Consider the following 25,184-nt stretch of genomic DNA (forward strand, 5'->3'; position numbering starts at 1 on the left):
TCCTTCTTCATCTCTGGCCACTAGTTATTTTCAATACACCTTTCACATTCGTTGGAAGCAAGTAAGAGATGGTAATCTGGAATGTAATATTTACCATCCCAACCCATAAATAACCATGCACAAAGTCTTCTCAATCTACTGCAAATGTCGGCCTTAAAGGGGTTCTCCGGGAATTAAGAAAATGAAAAGGGGTTGACTCATGGACAATGGGGGCATATCGCTAGGCTATGTCCCCATTGTCTAATTGGTGCTGGTCCCACCGCTGTTACCCGCGCGTATATCGAAAACGGAGCCCCGCAAGTGAAGGAGGGCGCACTGTGCATGTGCAGCTGCCCTCTATTCATTTTCTATGGGGCCAGCAAAAATAGCCGAGCGCTGGCTCAGCTATTCTCGTCTGCCCCATAGAAATGAATAGGAGCGGGGGCCTTGCATGCGCGGTACGCTCCCATTCACTTCTATAGCTGGCTTGGTGGTGGCTGGACCAGAGTCCTCCAGCAACCACCTTGCGAGGCTCCGTTCTCGATATAGGTGCGGGTTCCAGCAGTGGGTTGTGGGACCTGCACCTATAAGACAATGGGGGCATATCCTAGATGAGACAACCCCTTTTAAATATTACTTTATTATAAATATATTAATACCTTTCACTAGTTATAATGGCTTGTTTTGTCCGAGAAATAAAATGTCCGCCACCCTACTAGTCCACACAAAACGTGTCCTAATTACACAGCAGGACGAGTTGAAGAGCAGCGCCATCTTCCTCTCTTACTTGTCAGGGATTATGATCCTGAATACAGTTTAATATGGTCTTCAGATGAATTTCTATAGGAATGGAGTCCATTAGGAGACATGAAGTACAGAGAGGATAGTGGGGGTGTAGATAATGAGCAGCAGCTCTTGTATGCAGTCTTCATTACCACAGCCACACATTACCAGTCCTGTCCGTCCTCTGTACTTCATGTCTCCTCATGGACTCCATTCCTACAGAGATTCATCTGAAGATCTTATTGTCTGTATTCAGGATCATAATCCCTGACAAGCAGAGCAAAGAGAAGGATGAGGCAGCTCTTTACCTCAGTGTTGTGAAGTAACTTGTCCTGCTGTGTAATTAGGACAGGCTTTGTGTGTATTATTAGGACAGCGGCCATTTTATTTATCCTAATGATTGCTCACTAGTCAAAACAAGCCATTATAACTAATGAAAGGTATTTGGGAATATAAAGTAATATTTTCTTTTTCTTAATTCCCTGAGAACCCCTTTAAGTATAACAGTTACTGCAGTTTCTAATTTTACTTTAGATGTACAGTAGGTCAAGCCGAATCCTCCTCCTGCTGCTAAAGCTGTCAGAAACTCCCTTTTCCATGACTTACGAGTTATTTTCTGAGAAGGCTATACATTTGAATGTAATTGCATGCAGCTGTTAGCCTCTGTGTAAATACTGCATGTCATTAAAGGGGTTTTCTTGGTAAGGGAAAAAAATAGGCTTAAAAGGGGTTGTTTCACTTCGGCCAAAGGCATTTATCATGTAGAGAAAGTTAATACAAGGCACTAATGTATTGTGATTGTCCATATTGCCTCCTTTGCTGGCGTGATTAATTTTTCCATCATATTACACTGCTCGTTTACATAGTTGTGACCACCCTGCAATCCAGCAGAGGTGGCTGTGCTTGCACACCGTAAGAAAAAATGCTGGCCTATCTGTGCTCCTATGGTCCTGGACACCAGAGAGGTGGAGATGTTCGGTGCAAGATTTTCACAAAACAGCTGGGTAAATTAAAGAAAATGACCCAACGTATTTTCATTCCGTTTCCGTTCCGTTTTTTTTGCGGACCGTATACTGAACCATTTATTTAAATGGATCTGCCCAAAAAATGGAAGGTATTCAGTGTGCATTCCGTTTCCGTATTTCTGTTCCACAAAAAAAAGAACATGTCATATTATTGTCTGCATTACGGACAAGGATAGTACTGTTCTTTTAGGGACCAGCTGTTCTGTTCCGTAAAATACGGAATGCACAAGGATGTCATCCGTATTTTTTGCGAATTCATTTTTTGCGGACCGCAAAATACATACGGTCGTGTGCAAGAGTCCTTAGTGTCATATTCCTCTTAAAGGTCTTTAAAATTTATATTTTGTGGCAAAATAGGGCAGAAGACCCACCTAGACTAATAACATTTTTCCCACAACAGGAAATGCAAGCATATCATTGTGAATTATGGGGATCTGACTATAGGAGGCCCGCCAATCCTCCAAATGCAAGGTTTGCAGTGCTGGCCATTTCCATTTTGGGACACTACTATCCAAGCAAAAAGACAATGTGACCTTTCGTTCTCTGCATCTGCAGGTGCCCAGAGATCAAACTCTTAGTGATCATAATGTTTTGGCATATCCTATCCTTATGCCATAACATCCTAAGAGAATATCCCTTTTATTTCCCTTATATTGCCAAAGGGCCAAATACATTCATCAGAGTGGCCCCTGTACTGTGACATAATGGTGGCTGTTAGCCCAAAAAATATTTTTTCACAAGCTATTATCCAGATGGAAGGAGGACTGTCTAGAACTATGTAAAGATTTATGCATCTAATTATTTGGCACCAAAACATCTTGATAATATTGTCTTATTATGCCAGCCATAGCACCGCTGGTGAAAGTCTACTTTGCCTTTGAAAGAGTTTTCCGGGACTAGAATATTGATGACCTATCCTCATCAGTATTTGATCATGGTGCTCCGACTCCCGGAATCCCCCGCCAATCAGCTGTTAGAAGAGACCAAGGCGATCCATTGAGCACTGTGGCCTCTTTCTAGGCAGTGACATCACATTGATCAGTCACGTTGGCCTACGTGCAGCTCCGTTCCATTCAAATGAATGGGTCTGGGCTGCAATACCAAGCACAGCCACCATACAATATACGGCGCTGTGGTGTTGGACCCATACTTATTAGATATTGATGACCGATGCAAAGGATAGGTCATCAATATTTTACCCCCGGAAAAAAAACTTTTACAAGTGTCTATTAACAGATTCACATATGCATGTAACATAGCAATAGTCATTACCTGCAGTACTAATAGCTTTATAATAAATTTGAATCATGCAGTATTTAACATAGGTAGGATTAGCACTGCTCTGTATTCCTAAGAATTATGAGGTGAGGCACATTAAAATTTCATATAAATACGAAGTTAAAATGGACCATGTGTGACAGGACTATTTGCACTGAAGAAATGGTAATGAAGGTCAAGTTAAAATCAAAATTACCATTAGGTGGAACAGAAGAAGAGAACAAACTGTAACAAACGTGATTTTTTTTGCAAGAGTCTCTAAATTAATGTCTTGCTCTGTTGAAACCTCCAGGAAACATATCAATTATACTCAGAGCCATGTAATTTAGATTGGATATCTAAAATTGATGTGTCTTTTAAGCACTAGCTGAGAGTCTGAATACAAGAAAAGAAGCACTCCTACAAAAACTACTGCTCTGTACATAAAAAAAAGCAAAAGTACGTCATGTGTCAGCCCTGGACCCCGTGGAGCTATGAAATCCAGATGTTATGAAAGCTACAAGTAGACTTTTGTAGGTGCCCCAGCCCCTGGGATTTGGGCATAGTAGCAATAGAGTTTCCTTTGAGTAATAATAAAAGTAGAGTTCAAGCCGCACAGTCGTTGCGTGCTAAAAGTAGGGATGAGCAAATCGACTTTGGATGAAACATCCGAAGTCGATTTGCATAAAAGTTTGTTCTAATACTGTACGGAGCAGGAGCTCTGTACAGTATTATAATGTATTGGCTCTGATGAGCTGAAGTTATTTCTTCTCGAAGTCTCGCAAGACTTCGCGCAATAACTTCATAAATTAATTTGTACTGTAAAAAAAACATTTCCGGAAAGGTACCACTTGGAATCGAATCAGAGTTCGGGAAATGTTTTATTATAGTGCAAATTTATGTAGTTATTGCGCAAAGTCATCGGAGCCAATACATTCTAATACTGTACGGAGCTCCTAGAACGAAGTTGTATGCAAATTAACTTCGGATCTTTCATCTGAAGTCGATTCGCTCATCCCTAGCTATAAGCTAGGATCGTGTGGTCAAGAGGAGACAGATTCTGGTTTCATCGTAGATGCAAGGACGCTGGATAGACCATCGTGAGCTAAGTTTATTATATATATATATATATATATATATATATATATATATATATATATATATATATAGTGTTGTGGTTGGAGATGAGCATTTTTTGAGAATTATTGGTGTTGAGATTCACTGCTGATTAACTGATAGCTAAATTGATTCTCTCGTTGTTTTCCATGTGCTGGGGAGTTTGTGAATCAGGTTGCTCATTATGGTTACATTAGCCATTTAGGCCCCTTTCACACGGGCGAGTTTTCCGTGCGGGTGCGATGCGTGCGGTGAACGTATTGCACCCGCACTGAATCCTGACCCATTCATTTCTATGGGGCTGTGCACATGAGCGTTGATTTTCACGCATCACTTGTGCGTTGAGTGAAAATCGCAGCATGCTCTATATTGTGCGATTTTCACGCGACGCAGGCCCCATAGAAGTGAATAGGGTGCGTGAAAATTGCAAGCATCCGCAAGCAAGTGCGGATTCTATGCGATTTTCACGCATGGTTGCTAGGTGACAGTCTATTCACTGTATTAATAATAGCATTCTGAATACAGAATCCAGAGTATAATAGTGCTGGAAGGGTTAAAAAAAAAAAGAAAAAAAGTTAACTCACCTTCTCCTCTTGATCGCGTAGTTCCCGGTCTCTTTACTTCTTGAATGAGCTGTGGGCTAAAGGACCTGTGGTGACGTCAGATCACATGCTCCATCACCACGGTGATGGACCATGTGATTGGAGCATGTGATCTGACATCACCACAGGTCATTTAGCCCACAGCTCATTCAAGAAGTAAAGAGACCGAGAACTACGCGATCAAGAGGAGAAGGTGAGTTAACATTTTTTTATTTATTTTTTTAACCCTTCCAGCACTATTATACTCTGCATTCTGTATAACATGTACAACCATGTTATAAGGGAAAATAATACAATCTTCAGAACATCAATCCCAAGCTCGAACTTCTGTGAAGAAGTTCGGGTTTGGGTACCAAACATGCGCGATTTTTCTCACGCGAGTGCAAAACGCATGACAATGTTTTGCACTCGCGTGGAAAAATCGTGCATTTTCCCGCAACTCACCCGCCTCTTATCCGGGCAAAGAAAATGACGCCCGTGTGAAAGAGGCCTTAGACTTCCAAAATGGGACCATTCATTGTTAATTCTTAGGATTATGGGTCCAATAAAACATTTTTATGAACATCATTTAATTGATATCATAGTCTCACAATTGTCCTAAATATCAGGGTGTCATGGCAGATTCTTAGGCTTCATGCGTATGGTTTTATAAATGGTCCACCTTACAGCCATATATTTAGTGCAAAAAACAAGACTGGCCCCTCAGTACAGGAAGAAAGAGTAGTCAGTTGCACGTCTCCTAGACTCCGCTGTCTCTGGTTGTATAAATCTGAAGCAAGATGGGTGAAGATAGCACTTAAAGTATTGATTTTCTTTTCATTTTATAGGACTACCGAATAAGCCAAAGTTCCCTAATGCTTCGGGCCATTACATGCCATAAATCGGGTGTGGTTGCCACTATTTAATGGCAGTTCTGTAGATTAATTCTTAGCAGTGGGAGATCATGGGCGGATCACGTATTCCATGGTGATCTAAGACTCATCACTAGACATGGCCCATATGATAGTCTTTGACAGTCCTGTCTTGTATAGTTGTCTGGGAAAACATTCAATATAAGCCCTCATGCACTTGGCCGTATTTTTACTTTCCATACAGGGAAGACGGTCACTCAGTGTGTAGAACCGACCACCGGACTCCTAGCCATAGAAAGAGTAGGGATTTCCGTGAATACAAGTTATTTTATATCTTTTTCCACAAAACTATATATCAATCTGCTCAGTTCCTCCTGCTCTATCAAATACGGCCTGCTCATCAGACCCCCCGTGTTCAACATGACAAGTTCTCTTTAAAGCTGGTTTAGATTCTACCTTGCTTAAAGTATAATTGGGCACCTAACTGCATCGTAAACCAAAGAGAAGGGGGCGATTAGAAGCAGCCGTCGCTGAAAAGACTATGCTTTGATCTTCAAGACAGTGTAATTTGATGGCCGTCTGGTCCTTTTGAAATCTCCTTATATTAAAGGAAGAAGCTGTAACCTCAGCGCGACGAGGACCAGCTTATTTCCTCTGAAATCAGGAATGATATACTAGCTTGTGGCTGTGTTAATATTACAACAGATTTGCTTAGAAGCGCCTTAATGGAAGGGTCTGCGCCGAGGTCATTATAAATCATGTTAAACACAGTCTCTTGGAGGGTAGTGAAACATACCTATGTGAGCCGTGTAATCATGTATGGGAGCCGTGTGTCATTTTCATAATTACTCCTTTCATAGTCTTTCCGAAGGTGTGATAAAAGGAAAGACCTCATAATGTCTCTCTATGGATGGTATGTGAGGTTTTGACAGGAAAATAATTGCAGCTTTGTAAGAATGTAATTAAAAACAGTTTTAGAAAGAAAAAAAAGGATTCCGAAGTAAGGAGCCTTGCAAGTAGCAGTCATTGTTCTAGAATGGGACACCAGAAGCCATTTTAGATATGTTTTGCTTTACCCATCAACTACTGAGTCTCCAGTATATTCATATTGAGACCCTTTAGGCATGTGCGATGACAAAGAATTGTGAATATTGATGGACGGAGGAATGTGCAAAATAATCTTTCTTCTAGACCCCGTTATCCCTCCTCCCCATGTGAGGACACTTCTCCTGTTACATGCCCCTGTGTTCTGTGACAGTGTTGGATGGTGCCATATTCAAGATCAGCAGAAGCATGATATGATGCACTTTGCTGATCAGCCCAGGTTATTCAGTTGAGCAGGTCAACTTAAAAATACTTTATAAGCCTAGAAGAGAAGACATCCAAGATGAAAGGTGATTGAGGCTTAAAGGCTGTGTACACCTTCAGGGCAATTTTTTTGTGATTGCGTTTTTACTCATTTTTGGCTAAAAATCATTTTTTTCAGTTGGTCTTTATTAAAAATATTTTGCTGTTCTGTCCCAAAGGGTTAACTCTCTAGCTGTTCTTATTGTCCAAAGGATCTGTGAAAAATGAAAGGTATAACCTGATTGGCTGCTATGGGTAACTGAGCCAGTTCTACTTTACACTAGTTTGATAAATCCCCCCCCCCCCTTATATCTAAGGCTACTTTCACACTCGCGTTTGGTGCGGATCCGTCATGGATCTGCACAGATTGATCTGCACCGATAATAAAACCACATGCATCCGTTCAGAACGGATCCGTTTGTATTATCTTTAACATTGCCAAAACGGGTCCGTCTTGAACACCATTGAAAGTCAATGGGAGACGGACCTGTTTTCTATTGTGCCATATTGTGTCAGTGAAAACGGATCCGTCCCCATTGACTTACATTGTGTGTCGATCCGTTTGCCTCCGCATCGTCAGGCGGACACCAAAACGCTGCAAGCAGCGTTTTGGTGTCCACCTCCAGAGCGGAATGGAGACTGATCGGAGCCAAACTGATGCATTCTGAGCGGATCCTTATCCATTCAAAATGTATTAGGGCAAAACTGATCCGTTTTGGACCGCTTGTGAGAGCCCTGAAACAGATCTTACAAACGGAAACCAAAATGCCAGTGTGAAAGTAGCCCAAATCACTAAAAGGTCATAAAGACCTATTTAAGCCACATTCTTATCAGTAAAATAAGAATTGAGCTATAATGAGTGTTTAGGAGGTCAGAGATAAGGAGCCGTCAGCTGAGCTGCCTGACAGAACAGAGTGAAAACAGACAGCATGCTACTAGAGAGTCTCAAGGCTGTACAGAGAAAAGGGCTCAACATTTTTAATGAAGACCAATTACAAAATATTTTTAGCTCAAAATGAGTACAATGCAATAAATATAAAAAATCCCCCAAAGGTGTACATAGCTTTTAAAGGGTTTGGAAAGGGTTTGTGAAACCTGGCTGCTCCCTTCCCCAAACAGCAGCTCCTTAGCTGTCCGTGAACTGTCCATTTTTGCAGCTCAAATCTGAATAAATGGGGCTGAGCTGCAGTAGCACATATAACCCATGGACAGGTCTGACACTGTCGGGCTTGTTTTTCCTTTCCAGATCCATAAGGTATATGCACATGGTGCAAATTACGCACCGATTTTTGTGTAGAAAATCCACAAGGATACAGTTAGCTAAATTGAGATTTTTTAAAATTTCATGTACATGGTATGGAAATTTTCCAAGAGGAAACTGACTTGCCATTAGGATATTGAAATCTGCAGCATGTGAATTGTTTGTGTGGATATCGGTGCAGATTTCACCCTTTGCAAAGGGAAAGATCTGAGGCAATCCATCTGCAAGTATTACATGTGGATTTTGATGTAAATTTGGTGCAAGAACATAGTTAAAACTGCATGGAAATCCACATGAAAAATCTCCATAAACTACGCTGTTGTGTGCATGTACCCTTAAAATTCTAGGAATTCCTAAAGTGTACCTGATGTTTTTCATAAACTACATGAAGCTATGTAAAACATGGTAGCTATGTAAGAAAATGGTATCTTCCTCACTGCCCCTTCCCTGCCGACAGGTTCAGTGCAAATTCTCATACAGGTATCTCCTTAATCCCAAAATAGCAAAAAATATGAGAAAAAATGGAGATGTTTCTATGTGACTGATGAAATATTCACAACTATAATATGTATAATATAAATAGTTTCATGATGGAACTTGAAAACAGTCATTAGGAAGGAGTTTCTTTCATTTTTTTATTTTATAGAAGAGAAAAGCCCAAATGTCATCTCTGACCCTCTGTTTTGTCTTTTTATAGATAGATAGATATTAGATATGAAATAGATAGGCCTTTTCTAATAGTCCTCTCATCTCAGAATATGTCAACACATGTTTATCAAGCAGAGTAGGTGTGTTTGCTAATTATGACCGTTTTCTTGAGGTTTCACCTTAATTATATTTAATGTTCTGACACCATTAGTGACTGATGAGATGGTGGTGGAAGATGCGGGTTCATTGGCTTTAATTTGATACATCACTTATTGTATTCAGATGTAGCTCTTGAGCTCATCAGAGGTTGGGGATCTTTGATGTACAGAATCTACACAGTGAAATGGCAATTACGTTCCTTGGTATTCCATCCTTCCACACCATTAAAAACCCTATTTCTTTCCTTCGTAAAAATTCTTCTTCTCATTCAGTGCTTTATATTTCTCGAAAACATTCATCCTCAAGGTGAAGAAAATTGATTGAGTTTTGCAAAAAAAAAGTAGAGTGTGAAACATCTAAAAACTTCTTTCACATTTGGAATTTCAATTACATCCTCATCCTGTCATTCTGCACATATAATAAGATATTTAATGAAGGTTTTATGCACACCACATATCAGAACTCAGCTCCCTGGAGTAAAGACAGGAGGAAAAGAAACATTTCAAGCTATTCTAGTTTAGAAAGATGCATTTATAGCGATATGTGTGTGTATATATTGTGACACAGCAAGGGGTTTTGTATGGGAAGGCAGGTATTTTCCTCCCAACATGTGCAGCTGGGCTGGTTTCCAACCATGTGAGCTCAAATACTGGACCGGCGTTTGAGTGCCGGTCCGGGTTTTGGCAGCACCTGGTTGTTCTTTAATAGGCAGCTGGGCTCAGAGTCAGACCTGTGTCTGTGTATGAGGCTTGTGGCTGGATGCATGCCTGCAACCTGCCTGGGAGGACAAGGGAACAACATCCAGGAATGGGACTCTTTAAGCTGTACCCGCAACATGGTGTTAAGTGAACACCAGGACTTGACCTTCTTATGCGGTACCTGCTGCAAGGTGTGAATGGAACACCAGGATTTAAACTAAGGTGACTTTGTTCATACTTTAACCTGCCAAGTGTGAATAAAAGCTGAACTGTTTAACCCCTTCAACCCCGGGCTTGTTTTCATCTTCTTGCCCAGGCCATTTTTTTCAAATCTGACATGTGTCACTTTATGTGGTGATAACTTTAAAATGCTTTTACTTATGCAGGCCATTCTGAGATTGTTTTCTCATCACATATTGTACTTCATGACAGTGGTAAAAATAAGTAAAAAAAAAAACAACATTTTTATTCATAAAAAAAAATACCAAATTTACCCAAAATTTAGAAAAATTAGACAATTTCCAAATTTCAATTTCTCTACTTCTATAATAGTAATACCTTCAAAAATAGTCATTACTTTACATTACCCATATGTCTACTTCATGTTTGGATCATTTTGAAAATGACATGGTATTTTTGGGGGACGTTAGAAGGCTTAGAAGTATGGAAGCAAATCTTCAGATTTTTCTGACAATTTCCAAAACCCACTTTTTAAGGACCAGTTCAAGTCTGAAGTCACTTTGTGAGGCTTACATAATAAAATCCACCCAAAAATGACCCCATTTTAGAAACTACACCCTCAAGGTATACAACAAAACTGATTTTACAAACTTTGTTAATTCCACAAGAATTGATGAAAAATAGAGATGACATTTCAGAATTTCACTTTTTTGGCAGATTTTACATTTTAATCAATTTTTTCCAGTAGCAAAGCAAGGGTTAACAGCCTAATAAAACTCAATATTTATTACCCTGATTCTGCAGTTTACAGAAACACCCCACATGTGATCGTAAACTGCTGTACGGGCACACGGCAGGGCGCAGAAGGAAAGGAACGCCATATGATTTTTGGAAGGCAAATTTAGCTGAACTGGTTTTTAGATGCCATGTCCCATTTGAAGCCCCCCTGATGCACCCCTACAGTAGAAACTCAAAAAAGTTACCACATTTTGGAAACTACTGGATAAGGTGCCAGTTTTATTGGTACTATTTTGGGGTACATATGATTTTTTATTGCTCTATATTATGTTTTTTTGTGAGGCAAGGTAACAAAAAAATTGATGTTTTGGCACCGTTTTTTTTTTTTTTTCCAGCGTTTAACCGAGGGATTAGGTCATGTGACTTTTTTTATAGAGCAGATCGTTACGCACGTGGCAATACCTAATATGTCTACTTTTTCTTATTTATTTAAGTTTTACACAATAATAGCATTTTTGAAACTGAAAAAATGATATTTTTGTGTCTCATAGTCTGAGAGCCATAGCTTTTTTATTTTTTGACCGATTCTCTCAGGTAGGGTCTAATTTTTAGCGGGATATGGTGACGGTCTGATTCGTACTATTTTGGGGGCATATGCTTTTTTGATCACTTGTTGTTGCAATTTTTGTGATGTAATGTGACAAAAATGCCTTTTTTCATACAGTTTTTTTTTTACGGTTAGGTCATGTGATATTTTTATAGAGCTGTTTGTTACGGACGTGGCGATACTTAATATGTATTTTTTTTTATGTATTTCACTTTAGCACAATAATAGCAGTTGTGACACAAAAAAAATATGTTTTAGTGTCTCCATATTCTGAGCTATAGTTTTTTTTTATTTTTCGGGCGATTGTCTTAGGTAGGGGCTCATTTTGACGTGACTGTTTTATTGATACCATTTTGGGGGCATACGCCTTTTTGATCGCTTGGTGTTGCACTTTTTGTGATGTAAGGATACACTTTTTTTTTTTTTTTTTTATGATGTTTATCGGACAGGGTGGATCAAGTGATATATTTATAGAGCCGGTCATTACGGACGCGGCGATACCTAATATGTGTGTTGTTTTTTTTTTTTCTGTTTTTATTATAAAATAAGGGCAAAGGAGCTTTTTTTTTCCTTTTTCCTTTATTAATTTTATTACTTTATTAATTTTATTAAACACTTTTTTTTTACTTTACTTACTTTATTTATGACATTCACTTTTGGGGGTCTGATCCCCTCTTCAATGCATTACAATACATCTGTATTGTAATGCATTGCCTGTTAGTGTATGGATCTCCTTGGCTCCCGTAGAAGGCAGTTCCTGATGCCGTGCAAGGCATTGGGCAGCCTCTGCACGGCATCGGCCTGCCTTGTGTCGCATCGGGTACCCGCAACAGCAGCGCGGGGACTCGATGCTCTCCCTCACCCGACACAAACTTCATATATGTCGCGGTCAGAGCAGACCGCGGCATAGAAGGGGTTAATTCGCCGGCATCGGCTTTTACAGCGATGCCAGCTGATACAGCAGGGGCCCGGCTACCACGGACTGCCGGACCCCTGCAGTGATCGTGCGCGCACGTATTATTACGTCAAATTGCGGGAACTCAGGGGTTCCCATGACGTAACAGTACGTCAAAGGTCGGGAAGGGGTTAAGGTAAAGACTTATATACTGCCTCTATACTGCATCCGCTAACCTGCCTACCCCCGAGGATGGATAGGTCTCCCATAGCCTTATTTCCCATAGGGAATCATTGAGATGGTGTTGTTGTCCTGCCCCAGTTTTACTCTGAAATAACCACTGGATCAAAGGGTAGATGGTAAGAATGGTTTATTGAAAAATGCACATTATGTTATATTTTTGATCGTGGACTTAAGCTAATCGAAGTATCCGAAGTGGACTTCTATCCGAATTTCAGGGAAAATTTGATTCGCAGCGAAGCTGAATTTCCTCATGCTTCATGGTAATGAATGAATTTCCCTGAATTTTGTCAGACTCACCTCATCCATTTGAGCAGGATGAGCCTGCCACAGCCATCTTGCTTGAAGATCCAACTTGAAATCTCGTGCATCGTCACCATGCTGTTCAGTGTGATGACCTCCTCACACACTGCGCGAGATTTCCAAGCAAGATGGCCGCTGTGGCCTCTTTGTGCTAACACGATAAGGTAAGTAAGGCTACTTTCACACTGGCGTTTTGAATTCCGTTTGTCAAAACGGATCATTTTGCCCCAATGCATTCTGAACGGATAAGGATCCGTTCAGAATGCATCAGTTTGGCTCCGTTCTGCCTCCATTCCGCTCTGGATGCGGACACCAAAACGCTGCTTGCACAATTTGGTGCAGTTGAAAACGGATCCGTCCCCCATTGACTTACATTGAAAATCAGTTTTGACTTAAACTTTTTTTAAAAAGAATAATGCAAACCGATCCGTTCTGAACGGATAAAAGCGTTTGCATTATAGGTGCGTATCCGTCTGTGCAGATACCAGACGGATCTGAACCTAACGCAGGTGTGAAAGTAGCCTAATTCGTAATGAAGCTAATTTTTTAGTAAAATTCGGCGAACCAGTCAAATCGAATTTTTAAGAACTTCGCTCATCTCTAATGATTTTTGTTATTAAATTTCCTCTGTCATCTTCTGTCAAATGTAATCCAACCATTTCCTAGTTATCTGTAGTTGAGACATCTGAGTGACTACAAACATATTTTTTGCTTCCACATGGGGCTATGTTCTTGACTTGAAAACCTGTGGTACATGTTACAGTGGGCACATGCCATGACTCTAGGCCAATGATGGCTAACCTCCGGCACTCCAGCTGTGGTAAAACTACGATTCCCAGCATGCTCCATTAATTTCTGTGGAATTCTAAGAACAGCCAAGCAAGTGTGCACCTTTGGAGTTGTAGTTTTACCACTGCTGGAGTGCCGGAGGTTAGCCATCACAGCTCTAGGGCATACTTGCATTGTGCTTTTAATAGAAAGCACAGTCTGTGATCATAGCCTTGGGGGTACCTTGATGTGACGTGTTTCAATAAGGGCACTTGGCTGAGGAACACTGAGAAACACAGTTATTGGTCATGTACATTGTACATCTAGGTGTATTTACTGTACCATTCAGGAGGCTGGAGAAGCTGGATAAACAAACTTGTGGAAATTTTTTCTCAGAAATGGCGATAACGAATTGGCATAAAACAGTTTTTTGACAACTTTAGGTTTTATACCTACTTGGTGCAAAAATGTCCCGATTATATATTTTGGATGCATAGACCCATGTGTGCACCTTTTTCATTTATGTTGTGCTCATTATAGGCTGTAGACATGTTCAATATATACCTGTGATGGCTAACCTCCGACACTCCAGCTGTGGTAAAACTACAACTCCCAAGATGCACACTTGCTTGGCTGATCTCAGAAATCCACAGAAATGAATGGAGCATGCTGGGAGTGTTAGTTTTACCAAAGCTGGAGTTCCGGAGGTTAGCCATCACTGATATATACTGTACATTAGTGTTGATCGAGCACCAAAGTGCTCGAGTAGAACACTTTGGGATGCTCGAGTACTCTACAGAGCATCAGAGCACAATGGAAGTCAATGGGAGAACCCGAGCATTAAACCGGGCACCCCCTGCTCTGAAGAAGGGAGGGTGTCTGGTTCATAGTAAAAAGTAAGAAATTGATGGAAACACCACTGAAATGGTTTGGGAACAGCATGGGGAGGATGACTGGATGCATCTTGGACTCCCAGGTCGCTACTAGGAAAGATGTTGTCCGAGAAGTACGCCACTTTTACAGACAATAATATGTACCAAGATAAAATCGATTTTATAGGAAAAATTGTTAGGAGACATTCTTTCCTGAATATTTACTTGTAGATAAAGTTCAAGTGCTGCCAAAAATTAAAAGGAAGAGGCACTCCGATACAACCTGTATATCGCATATAGGAGGGCCTCATTCACATTGTGGTACAATTGTTCATAAAGCCTATGCACTTAGGGAAAGGGCTGCCAAAAATTACAAGGAACCGGCACTCCAATACACCCTTTATTACATATAAAGGAGGGTATCAAACACACCCTTGAAAAATTATGATTGCTGGCCACCCTCAAAAACATTAGGAGCAAGGGCCTGCTGGTGACCCTCACAAACAGTAGGGACAAGGGCCTGCTGCTGATCTGACCATCTAAAACATTAGGGGTAAGGGTCTGCTGCTGATCTGACCATCTAAAACATTAGGGGTAAGGGTCTGCTGCTGAGCTGACCATCTAAAACATTAGGGGCAAGGGCCTGCTGCTGATCTGACCATCTAAAACAGGGGTGAGGGTCTGCTGCTCAGCTGACCATCTAAAACATTATGTGCGAGGGCCTGCTGGTGACCTTCTAAAACATTAGGGGTGAGGGTCTGCTGCTGAGCTCACCATCTAAAACATTATGGGCGAGGGCCTGCTGGTGACCCTCTAAATATTAAGGTTGAGGGTCTGCTGCTGAGCGGGCCCTCTAAAACATTATGGGCGAGGGCCTGCTGCTGATCTGACCCTCTAAGACATTAGTGGCGAGGGCCTGCTGCTGATTTCACTATCCAGAACTTTATGGGCGAGGGCCTGCTGGTGACCCTCTAAAACATTAGGGGTGAGGGTCTGCTGCTGAGCTGACCCTCTAAAACATTAGGAGCGAGGGCAGCCTAATAAGCATGTTGATATGATGGAGAAGGAGGAGGACGAGAAAAGGAATATTGAACCATATACCCTTTTTTGTGGTGGAAGGGGTGCATGGGAATACAGTGTATTCAATACACCATAAAAGCCTCATTTAAAGTGCCTTTATGTTCAGCCGCTTTCCTCTGGTGGAGTAGAGAAGTCAGGGGCAATCCAGGCCTTGGTCATTTTTGATAAGAGTCAACCTGTCAGCATTTTCAGTTGACAGCCGGATTATGCCCCCGGCAGCACTAAATGCCCGCTCTGACAAAACGCTGGCAGCTGGGCAGGCCAGCACCTCCAAGGCGTAGAGCGCCAGTTTGTGCCACATGTCCAGCTGGGACAGTAGTTGTAAGGCACAGAGGGATCACTGAGGCTGACATGGTCTGCTACATACTCCTTTACTATCTTCCAAAACTTTTCCCTCCTTGTGACACTAGGCCGCGCATCAGGGTGAGGGTGCTGGCGGGGTGTCATGAAACTGTCCCAGGTCTTGCAGAGTGTTGCCCTGCCTTTGTTGGAACTGGTGTGTGTTCCCCTCGTCTCCCCTCCTCGGTTGCCCAAGGAACTACGTACTCTACCGCCAGCGCTGTCAACTAGAAATTTTTGGAGAAATTTTTCTACAAGGACCTTCTGGTATTGCACCATTTTGCTAGTCCTCTCCACCGCAGGAATGAGAGTTGAGAAGTTCTATTTGTACCGGGGGTCGAGAAGGGTGAACAACCAGTAATCGTCTTGGCCAAAATGCGTATAACGCGAGGGTCACAGAAAAGGTAGCATAATATAAAGTCAGCCATGTGTGCCACAGTCCCAACAGACAGACTTCCCTGTCCTCATCAGGAGGATGACTCTCAATCTCCTCATCTTCCTCTTCGGCCTATCCACTCTGAACAGATGGAATAAACCTGCTATGGGTACTATACTCTGTAGCAGAGGCAACCGTCTCCTGCTCCTCCTCATCATCATCATCCAATTTGCGCTGAGAAGATGAACTGAGGGTGGTCTGGCTACCACCCTGTGTACTGTCTGCCTTCCACATGCAAAGCATCCGCCTTCATTGTGAGCAGCAAGCGTTTCAGTAGACACAGAAGTAGTTCGGCTGATAATAGCGGCATCGCTGCTCACCATCTGTGTTGATTCCTCAAAGTCGCGTAAAACCTCAGAGGTCAGACATCCATGCCCACTCTTCGGTTGCGAAGAGCGGAAGCTGACTGGAAAGGCGACGACCATGTTGCAGCTGGTATTCCACTACTACATTCTGCCGCTCACAAAGCCTGGCCAATATGTGGAACGTGGAGTTCCAATGCGTGCTCGCATCGCACAACAGTCGGTGAGCTGGCAATTGCAAGCACTGCTCCAGCGTTGCCAGACTGGTGGCAGCTGTAGATGACTTTCGGAAATGGGCACACAAAAGTGGCGCACCTTCACCAGTAGCTCAGGCAAATTGGGGTGGGTTTTGAGAAACCGCTGAACCACTAAGTTGAACACATGGGCTAGGCATGGTATGAGTGTGAGCTTGCTGAGCTCCAATGCTGCCACCAAGTTATGGCCATTATCAGACACAACCATGCCTAGTTGTAGGTTGAGTGGCGAGAGCCACAGCTCAGTCTGGTCCCTTATACCCTGCCACAGCTTGGCGGCAAAGTAGTTTCAGCACGGCCTGTTGCCACTTCCTCACTGCAGTGCTACACTGCTTCCAGCTATTGACTGATGGCTGACTGGTGCTGCAAGATGAGAATTTAGAGGTGGAAGTGGAGAAGTAGGTGGAGGAGTAGGGGGGTTGTAGCAATTAATGTAAGTGATGGCGGAAATCCAGATGGAAGTAGGGCCTGCAATCCTTGGCTTGGGTAGCACCTGTGCCATCAGGGGGTACAACTCGCTCCCGGCTTCCACAACGTTCACCTAGTGTGCCGTCAGGGAAATGTAGCATCCCTGGCCAAAAGCACTTGTCCATGTGTCATTCGTTAAGTGGACATTCCCAATAACTGCGTTGGTCAAGGCACGGGTGGTGTTACGGGACACATGCTGGTGTAAGGCGGGGACGGCACACCGGGAAAAATAGTGGTGGCTGGGGACTGAGCAACGAGGGACGGCCGCCATCATCAGACTGCGGAAAGCCTCAGTGTCCACAAGCCTAAATCGAAACATTTCCAGGGCCAGCAATTTGGAAAGGTGCACATTTAGTGCTATGGCCTGTGGGTGGGTGGCTAGGTATTTGCGCTTTCATTTAAAGACCTGGGGTATGGACATCTGTAAGCTGCGGTGGGACACAGAAGTGGATCCAGGTGCAGGGTGGGAGGCATTCGGGCCTGCGTCTTGGACAGGGGATTGGCCAGCACATAACACAAGGGAAGAGAAGGCAGTAATGTGACCCGCAGACACTGATTGTGGACCCAGGCGTTCGACCCACCTATTAGGGTGCTTTGATGCCATGTGGCGGATCATGCTGGTGGTGGTGAGGTTGCTAGTGTTCACACCCCTGCTCATTTTGGTATGGTACAGGTTGTAAATGACAATTCTTGTATTGTCCGCACTTTCCTTAAAAAAGCGCCAGACTGCGGAACACCTACCCCTTGGCAAGGGAGATTGCTGCAAGGGTGTGCTCCGGGGAACAGTTGCAGGCCTGTTTGGTTTGGCCCGCCTTCTCCCTTTTGCCACCCCACTGCCTCTTCCAGCCTGTTGCGGTGCTGCAAATCCCTCCCCCTCTGTACTGCTGTCCTCGCTCGGCTTGCCACCTTCCCAGGTTGGGTCAGTGATTTCATTGTCCACCACCTCCTCTTCCACTTCCTTGCTCTGGTCATCCTTGACAACTGTGTCTCATCCTCATCATCAACCTCTTGAGGCACTAATTGCCGTTGACTTATTGGCAACTGTGTCTCATCATCATCATCATCCACCTTGTAAGACACTAATTGCCATTCCCCACGTCATCTTCTGGCTGTTGATGCTTAAGAGTTTGGGAATCAGTGCACAAGATCTCCTCATGTCCCTCTTCAAGCGGGCTTGTTGAGAGGCCCAAATCAAGGAATGGCACTGAAAAGAGCTCCTGTGGAATATCCAAGTGTGTGATCACTTTTTTGCTAAGACTCTCCATGGTGGGAGGAAGGAGGGTCAGGGTGAGGATTCTGTTGACCAGACTGTTGGCTACTGAAACTGGACTTTGTGGAAGACAGGGTAGTGCTTAACCGACTGGAAGCATTATCTGCTGCAATCCAATCGACCACCTGGTTGCACTGGTGTGAGTTCGAGAGTGGTGTCCTGCTCCGCCCTGCAAACTGGGACATGAAGCTAGGTATCGTGGATGAGTGTGTTTCTTGTGCTCTGGCAGCAGGCACAGTTTTACTGCGCCCAGGGCCATAGCCTTTCCGTGTACCATCAGCAGTACAGCCACTTCCCCGTCCCTTACTGCTCACCTTGAGCATATTAAATGGTATACGGTATGTGCTTGCAAGTATGTCACACGTACAGTAGCGCAGGTTTTGTTAGTGTATGCGCAAATAAATTAGACTGATTGTCACAGATATTTAGGATGCGCAAACGTTAAAAAAACAGTTGTAGCAGAGGTAATGTCGCTGTCACCAGCGGCCAAACAATTGTACGCAATTTAGTGCTAATAATATATATTGCAGCAAAAGGACTTTTGGGTCTCTAACACCTTTCAACACTTAACAATTCCTGTCCCTACACTATCTGTCCCTTCTGCTGCAGCTCTCTCTAAGACTGAGCCGAACCACGTTTCATCGGGTGCTATATAGCACCCGATGACGCGTTCCGTCCAGCCAATCACTGTAATACCAGTAACCAACATGGCTACGACATTACAGTAAGGGCCAGTACTTCCCTGCATGTTTATTGGCTGCTTAGCTCGAGTGAAAATGCTCGCCCAACACTACTGTACATCATTAACATTTGGCACACCAATGGCACAAATGTCACTTACATTGCTAAACCAGAGATTGCTGCAGCCAGAGAAAGGACTGCTTTGTCTGTGTTCAGAAAATCAAGAGTTCTGTGAGTTACATGAGAGGTTCAGCAAAAAAAGGGAAGCTAGACATATATTCAGGATGTGGACAACCACAAAGAACCATTTATAAAGTTAAAACCACAGTGGTCAGACTTAAGTTGGTTATCCCATGAATAAAGTAAAAAAATTCAAATCTGTTATCATATAGTACCGTCACGTTCGGGTGTGGGAGGGAAACAACACACCAAACATAGAAGGGAAAGGGGTGAGGGAATAAGGCCTGGAACCTAGGGAAAGGAGATGGACACCGCCTAGTAAAACCCTAATCAAAGTCCTGACTAAGGCTTATTGCAGACGAATCTGTGCGCTCCGTGGCCGTATTGCGGACCGCATTTGCAGATCCGCAATACACGGACACCATTCCGTGTTCATTCTTAAATAACGGATGTGGACCCATTCACTTCAATGGGTCTGCAAATCCGGAGATACGGAACTGAAGCACTACGGAGTGCTTCCGTGGGGTTTCCTCCCGTACTTCCGTTCCGCAAAAAAAAAAAAAAACAGGTCTTATCTTTTTGCGGAACGGCCGGATCGCGGTGGGTGCGGCTGCCCCACGGTGGGTGTTCTTGCATTGCGGCCTGCAATTTTCCGGCCACAGCACGGCCACAGGGCGCACACATTCGGGTGCAAGAGGCCTAACTACCAGTATGAACAGACCCCAAAGGTAGGTGAGTTAATACACCGGAATACCTAATGTCCTAACTCACCCTATAGGACCCTGATACTAATGTCAGGACTGAGACAACCTGTTCCTCCAAAAGGAAGGATGAACAGGAGTCTCCCTCGGGGCTTAATACAAATTACAGGGAAATGCAACACAAACAAAATACAAAAGGGAAAGAAAACACGTAACTTCAAGTGGCTATGGCAGCACCAGGAACGCAGCCGAGATTCACACACCAACTATCCACAACTAAAACTGAAGCTATAAACTAGGGCTGTAGCTATTGACAATTTTTGTAATCAAGTATTCTATCGATTAATCCAACGCTTAATCGAGTACTCTAATAACAAAAAAGCTTTTCACACCGTGCCATCAGCTTTCCCCAGGTGTTGCTATTATGGTCATTTAACCTTCTCTATTTATTGTTGTTTCTCCCACTATGCTATGTGGTTTTATAGTAGGGCTGAAACTATTACTCGGTTGAATCGAGTAATTCGACACAAAACAAAAATTAGCATTGAGGATTTGTTTGTGTCATGTGACCACTGAGCGGGAGTGAAGCGCTTGCCTTTACTCACCGCTCCGTGGTTACCCGCCGGCCCGTACCGCCCCCCCAGTTGCCATCAGCTGCCCCCCCAGTGCCATCATCTGCCCCCCCAGTTCCATCATCTGCCCCCTCAGTACTATAAGCTTCCCCCCAGTGCCACCAGCTGCTCCCCCAGTGCTATCAGCTGCCATCCAGGGCCATCAGGCTCCCCCCAGTGGCATCAGCTGCCACCTCAGTGCCATCAGCTGCCCCCCTCAGTTCCATCATCTGCCCCCCTCAGTGCCATCATCTGCCCCCTCAGTGCCACAAGCTGCCTTCCAGGGCCATCAGGCTCCCTCCAGAGCCATCAGCTGCCCCCCCAGCGCCACCAGCTGTTTTTCCCCCCCAGTGCCATCAGTCGCCATCCAGTGCCTTCAGGCTCCCCTTAGTGCCATAATCGGCCCCCCAGTGCCATCAGCTGCCCCCCCAGTGCCACCAGCTGCCCCCTAGTGCTATCAGCTGCCATCCAGTGCCACCCGTCTCCCCTCAGTGCCATCAGCTGCCCCCTCAGTGCCATCAGCCCCCCCCCCAGTGACACCAGCTGCTCCCAAGCGCCACCAACTGCCACCCCAGTGCCATCAGGCTCCCCCCATTGCCATCAGCTGCCCTCTCAGTGCCACCAGCTTGCCCCTCAGTGCCACCAGCTTGCACCCCAGTCCTACCACCTGCCCCCCAGTGCGACCAACTGTCCCCCAGTACCATCAGCTTGCGCCCCAGTGCCACCCCCCCATGCCACTTTTTTCTTTATGAAAACTCATCAGCCTCCCCCGTGCCATCAGCTTCCCCCCCCCACCCATGTCCCCAGCGCCAGTACTTACCTTTCCTGTAGGGGCGCCGCTCCACGGCTCCTCCATCTTCTTCCCTGCGCTGCACTGACGTCACACAGCGTCGGGTCATAGTGCACGCTTACTTGCATTATGACCTGATCATGTATCAGGATACAGTCCAGCGCGGTACGGGCCGGCGGGTAACCACGGAGCGGTGAGTAATGGCAAGCGCTTCACTCCCGCTCAGTGGTCACATGACACAAACAAATCCTCAATGCTAATTTTTGTTTTGTGTCGAATTACTCGATTCAACCGAGTAATAGTTTCAGCCCTACTATAAAACCACATAGCATAGTGGGAGAAACAACAATAAATAGAGAAGGTTAAATGACCATAATAGCAACACCTGGGGAAAGAAGATGTGGCAAGCATCGGAAACAACACATACGTCATTGTAACGGATCACCTGGCACCCCGACTGAGTACCTCCGTTGCTAGATGCTCCTAGTGCTTTCCGAGGACTCCAAGCACTCCACTTGACACCGTACGCACTGCAGACCCCACAAACCGCTTGGTTGAGGTCTCACCGTCTCCTACCCACCCTGGACCTACGACCAGGCTCCAGTGGGTGAACCTCTCCTACAGCCAGAGAGCAGGAACAGCTCTTACAAGAGCTAGTAGTTATGCCAGGGGAGTATAGCAAATCTTCAGCGTATAGCAATCCCCCAGTTTTGATCAGTTATCCAAACACCAGTCTCAACATGATGAAGGATAAAACAGGAACACTTTATTGAGGGCTACCCGCCCGTATTTATGCAGGTCCCCATCTGGTGGACACGCCCCCAGGGGACCAGAATGGAGACTGCGACACACAGAACAGATACAACACATCCCCACAATGCATCATGGTTTCCTCCTCTCTGCCCCAGAGACAACCGAGGAATAATCCAATTATCTCTCAGGACAAAGGGAAATCGCCAATACACATGTGGGGACAACAGGACAGAAATCACCATTTAAACACACAATGTCACACCCTCCCAGCAAACACAGACATTTAACATATTCCCAGATAGCTTAAGTCTGAGTGCATATCATTAGGCGAATGGCACTCAGACCACACGAATACAATTAAACTAGCCATCTGGGTACCCTAACATAACAAAATACAATTCCAAAGACAGATTTAAGCTGTGCGGCCGGCCTGTCTTCTTTAAAGTTAGTATGGGCCATAATCCTGAGACAGGAGGCTGGCAAACAGCCCCCTCCAAAACACTGTGGCGAGGTTGGTTTTGTCACAGTCATTTGATCCTAAAGGAAAACATGTCAGATCAAACCACGTGTTGCCAGTCTCACTGATCTCCTGCCACCTGTAGCGGGAACATCCGTGACTTGTACATGAAAGTCTCTTTGTAAAAAAACTTAGAACCAGCCCTGTACCTCACATGGATCCAGAGAAAAGCCCATTTATTGCTCCATTTACTGTCTGCTGATGCTGGTGGCAGTTGAAGGATGGAACTGAGCCTGTGTGTCCACCTCAATGAGCTGGACAGAGAATTTAGAAAAAGGGCAAACAGCTGGTGGCGCTATACAGATAGATTTCAGTGAATAGCTCAGGGGCTTTAATATATTTTAATGACATTCAATTACAAAAAGATTCAGATTCAGTTGCTGGTTTGAAAAATGTACAATATTTTGTCATGTGACAACCCCCTTAAACAAAGAATGACTCATTTGGCTGTCATGTTCAGCCGAGTGTCCATACATGTGTACTGCCGGCTGCGCATTAGGCCTCATGCACACGACCGTTGTTGTGTTCCGTTCCGCAAAATGGTGTTCCGTTGTTCCGTGATCCGTTTCAGTTTTTGTTTCCGTGTGTCTTCCTTTATTTTTGGAGGATCTCTAGACATGAAGGAAAGTAAAAAAAAGTCTAAGTCAAGTTTGCCATGCAAATGATAGGAAAAAAACGGACACGGACGACAATCTTGTGTGCCTCCGTGTTTTTTTTCACGGTCCCATTGACTTGAATGGGTCCGCGAACCGTTTTCCGTGAAAAAAATAGGACAGGTTATATTTTTGGGACGGACTGAAACCACGGATCACGGACGCGGATGACAAACGGTGCATCAGCCGAGTTTTCAACGGACCCATTGAAAGTCAATGGGTCCGCAGAAAATCACGAAAAACGGAACAATGGACACTGAATGAAACAACGGTCGTGTGCATGAGGCCTTAATGAAAGAAATCCACTTGCAGCACTATTGAAATTGATAGGTTCAGCCAACATTTATCTAATGTGCCACCAGCATGACTAAGCACCATAATAATTACTGTGTAGATATGTTATTCATATAGTTTTGGCTCATATATATCAGAAATTTACAGCGGTGCTTGAATGTTTGTGAGCCTTTTCGAATTTTTATATTTCTAAATGAATATGACCTAAAACTATGACAGATTTTTACAATTTTTTTTCCAGATAAGTCCTAAACAAATGGATCTGACCTGATGATAGGCCATCAATATCAGGATCCTGGAATACCCTTGTAATAGTATGTCATTGGAAATTGCGAGTATGACAGGGATCAGCAAGCCCCAACACGCCAGCTGGTCTAAAACTACAACTCCCAGAATCCTCCTCTCACTTCTATTGGAGTTACAAGAACAGCAGAGCAATTGTGAATGCTGGGAGTTGTAGTTTTACAGCAGCTGGAGTGCCAGAGATTGCTGATCCCAGCAGTATGACGACAATGGCAGACAAATGTCATCTTCTAGTTGACATCTATCTTTTCTGGTTATATTGCTGGTGTAAATTCTGATTAATATCTCAATGATTTTCTTAGCAGTTGATTTCTCAGGAGGTTGGGGTTCTAGAAGCTTCACTCGTACCTCCTTATGGAAAGAGAGCTCAGCATAACTAACTACGTTAATGATTGTTTGATCTGTATATTTGTTACCATCAGCCAAGCAGATCCTAATTAGGTCCCCTGTTTTCTTCTAGCTAATAGGCCTCTTGATCTTGTGCATCGGAATATACGCAGAGAGTGAACGGCGGAAGCATCAGACTTTGGAAGGGATATTTCTGGCTCCAGCAATCATCCTGCTTCTCCTGGGCATCCTGATGTTCGTGGTCTCCTTTATTGGGATGGTTGGTTCTCTAAGAGATAATTTACTGCTGCTCAAAATTGTAAGTATTATGAATTTCCTGTTTTGTAAGACAGGTCATCTTTGGCCGGACATTATGGTCTACAGAAATATGGCATGTTCTCTGAGACTGCGTTATGTGGACGCAATCTGCAGCCTTGTGATGAGCTTGCCAGAGCAAATTTTTTATAAAACAACCTCTGTTTATAATGTCACGAACATAGGAAAATGGCCCTAAAAACTGCTCTGATGTATGTAAATAGATTTTGGCATTTATCATGTAGAGAAAGTTAATACAAGGCACTTACTAATGTATTGTGATTGTCCATATTGCTTCCTTTCTTGGCTTGATTCATTTTTCCATCACATTATACACTGCTTTCCAGGGGTGCGGCCACACCTGAAGAGCAGATACGAGGTGGCCGGCAACCAGAGTCCCAGCCATGCCGGTGCTTTTTCCCATAGTGTGCAAGCACGACCACAGCTGCTGGATTACAGGGTGGTCATAACCATGGATATGAGCAGTGTATAATGTGATGTAAAAATGAATCAAGCCAGAAAAGGAAGCAATATGGACAATCACAATACATTAGTAAGTGCCTTGTATTTACTTGGTCGAC

General features: G+C 43.9%; 1 protein-coding gene across 1 annotated transcript in view; it reads left to right on the forward strand.

Annotated features, from left to right (window-relative positions):
* Positions 1-25,184, forward strand: part of LOC122929523 (tetraspanin-15-like) — a 238,986-nt gene that overhangs the window by 56,099 nt on the left and 157,703 nt on the right. Inside the window, exon 2 of the mRNA XM_044283124.1 lies at positions 24,422-24,607. Coding sequence (XP_044139059.1) covers positions 24,422-24,607 — 186 coding nt within the window. The remainder of the gene's footprint in view (positions 1-24,421; positions 24,608-25,184) is intronic.

This window comes from Bufo gargarizans, chromosome 2 (assembly GCF_014858855.1).
Source record: "Bufo gargarizans isolate SCDJY-AF-19 chromosome 2, ASM1485885v1, whole genome shotgun sequence".
Classification (NCBI taxonomy): Eukaryota; Metazoa; Chordata; class Amphibia; order Anura; family Bufonidae; genus Bufo; species Bufo gargarizans.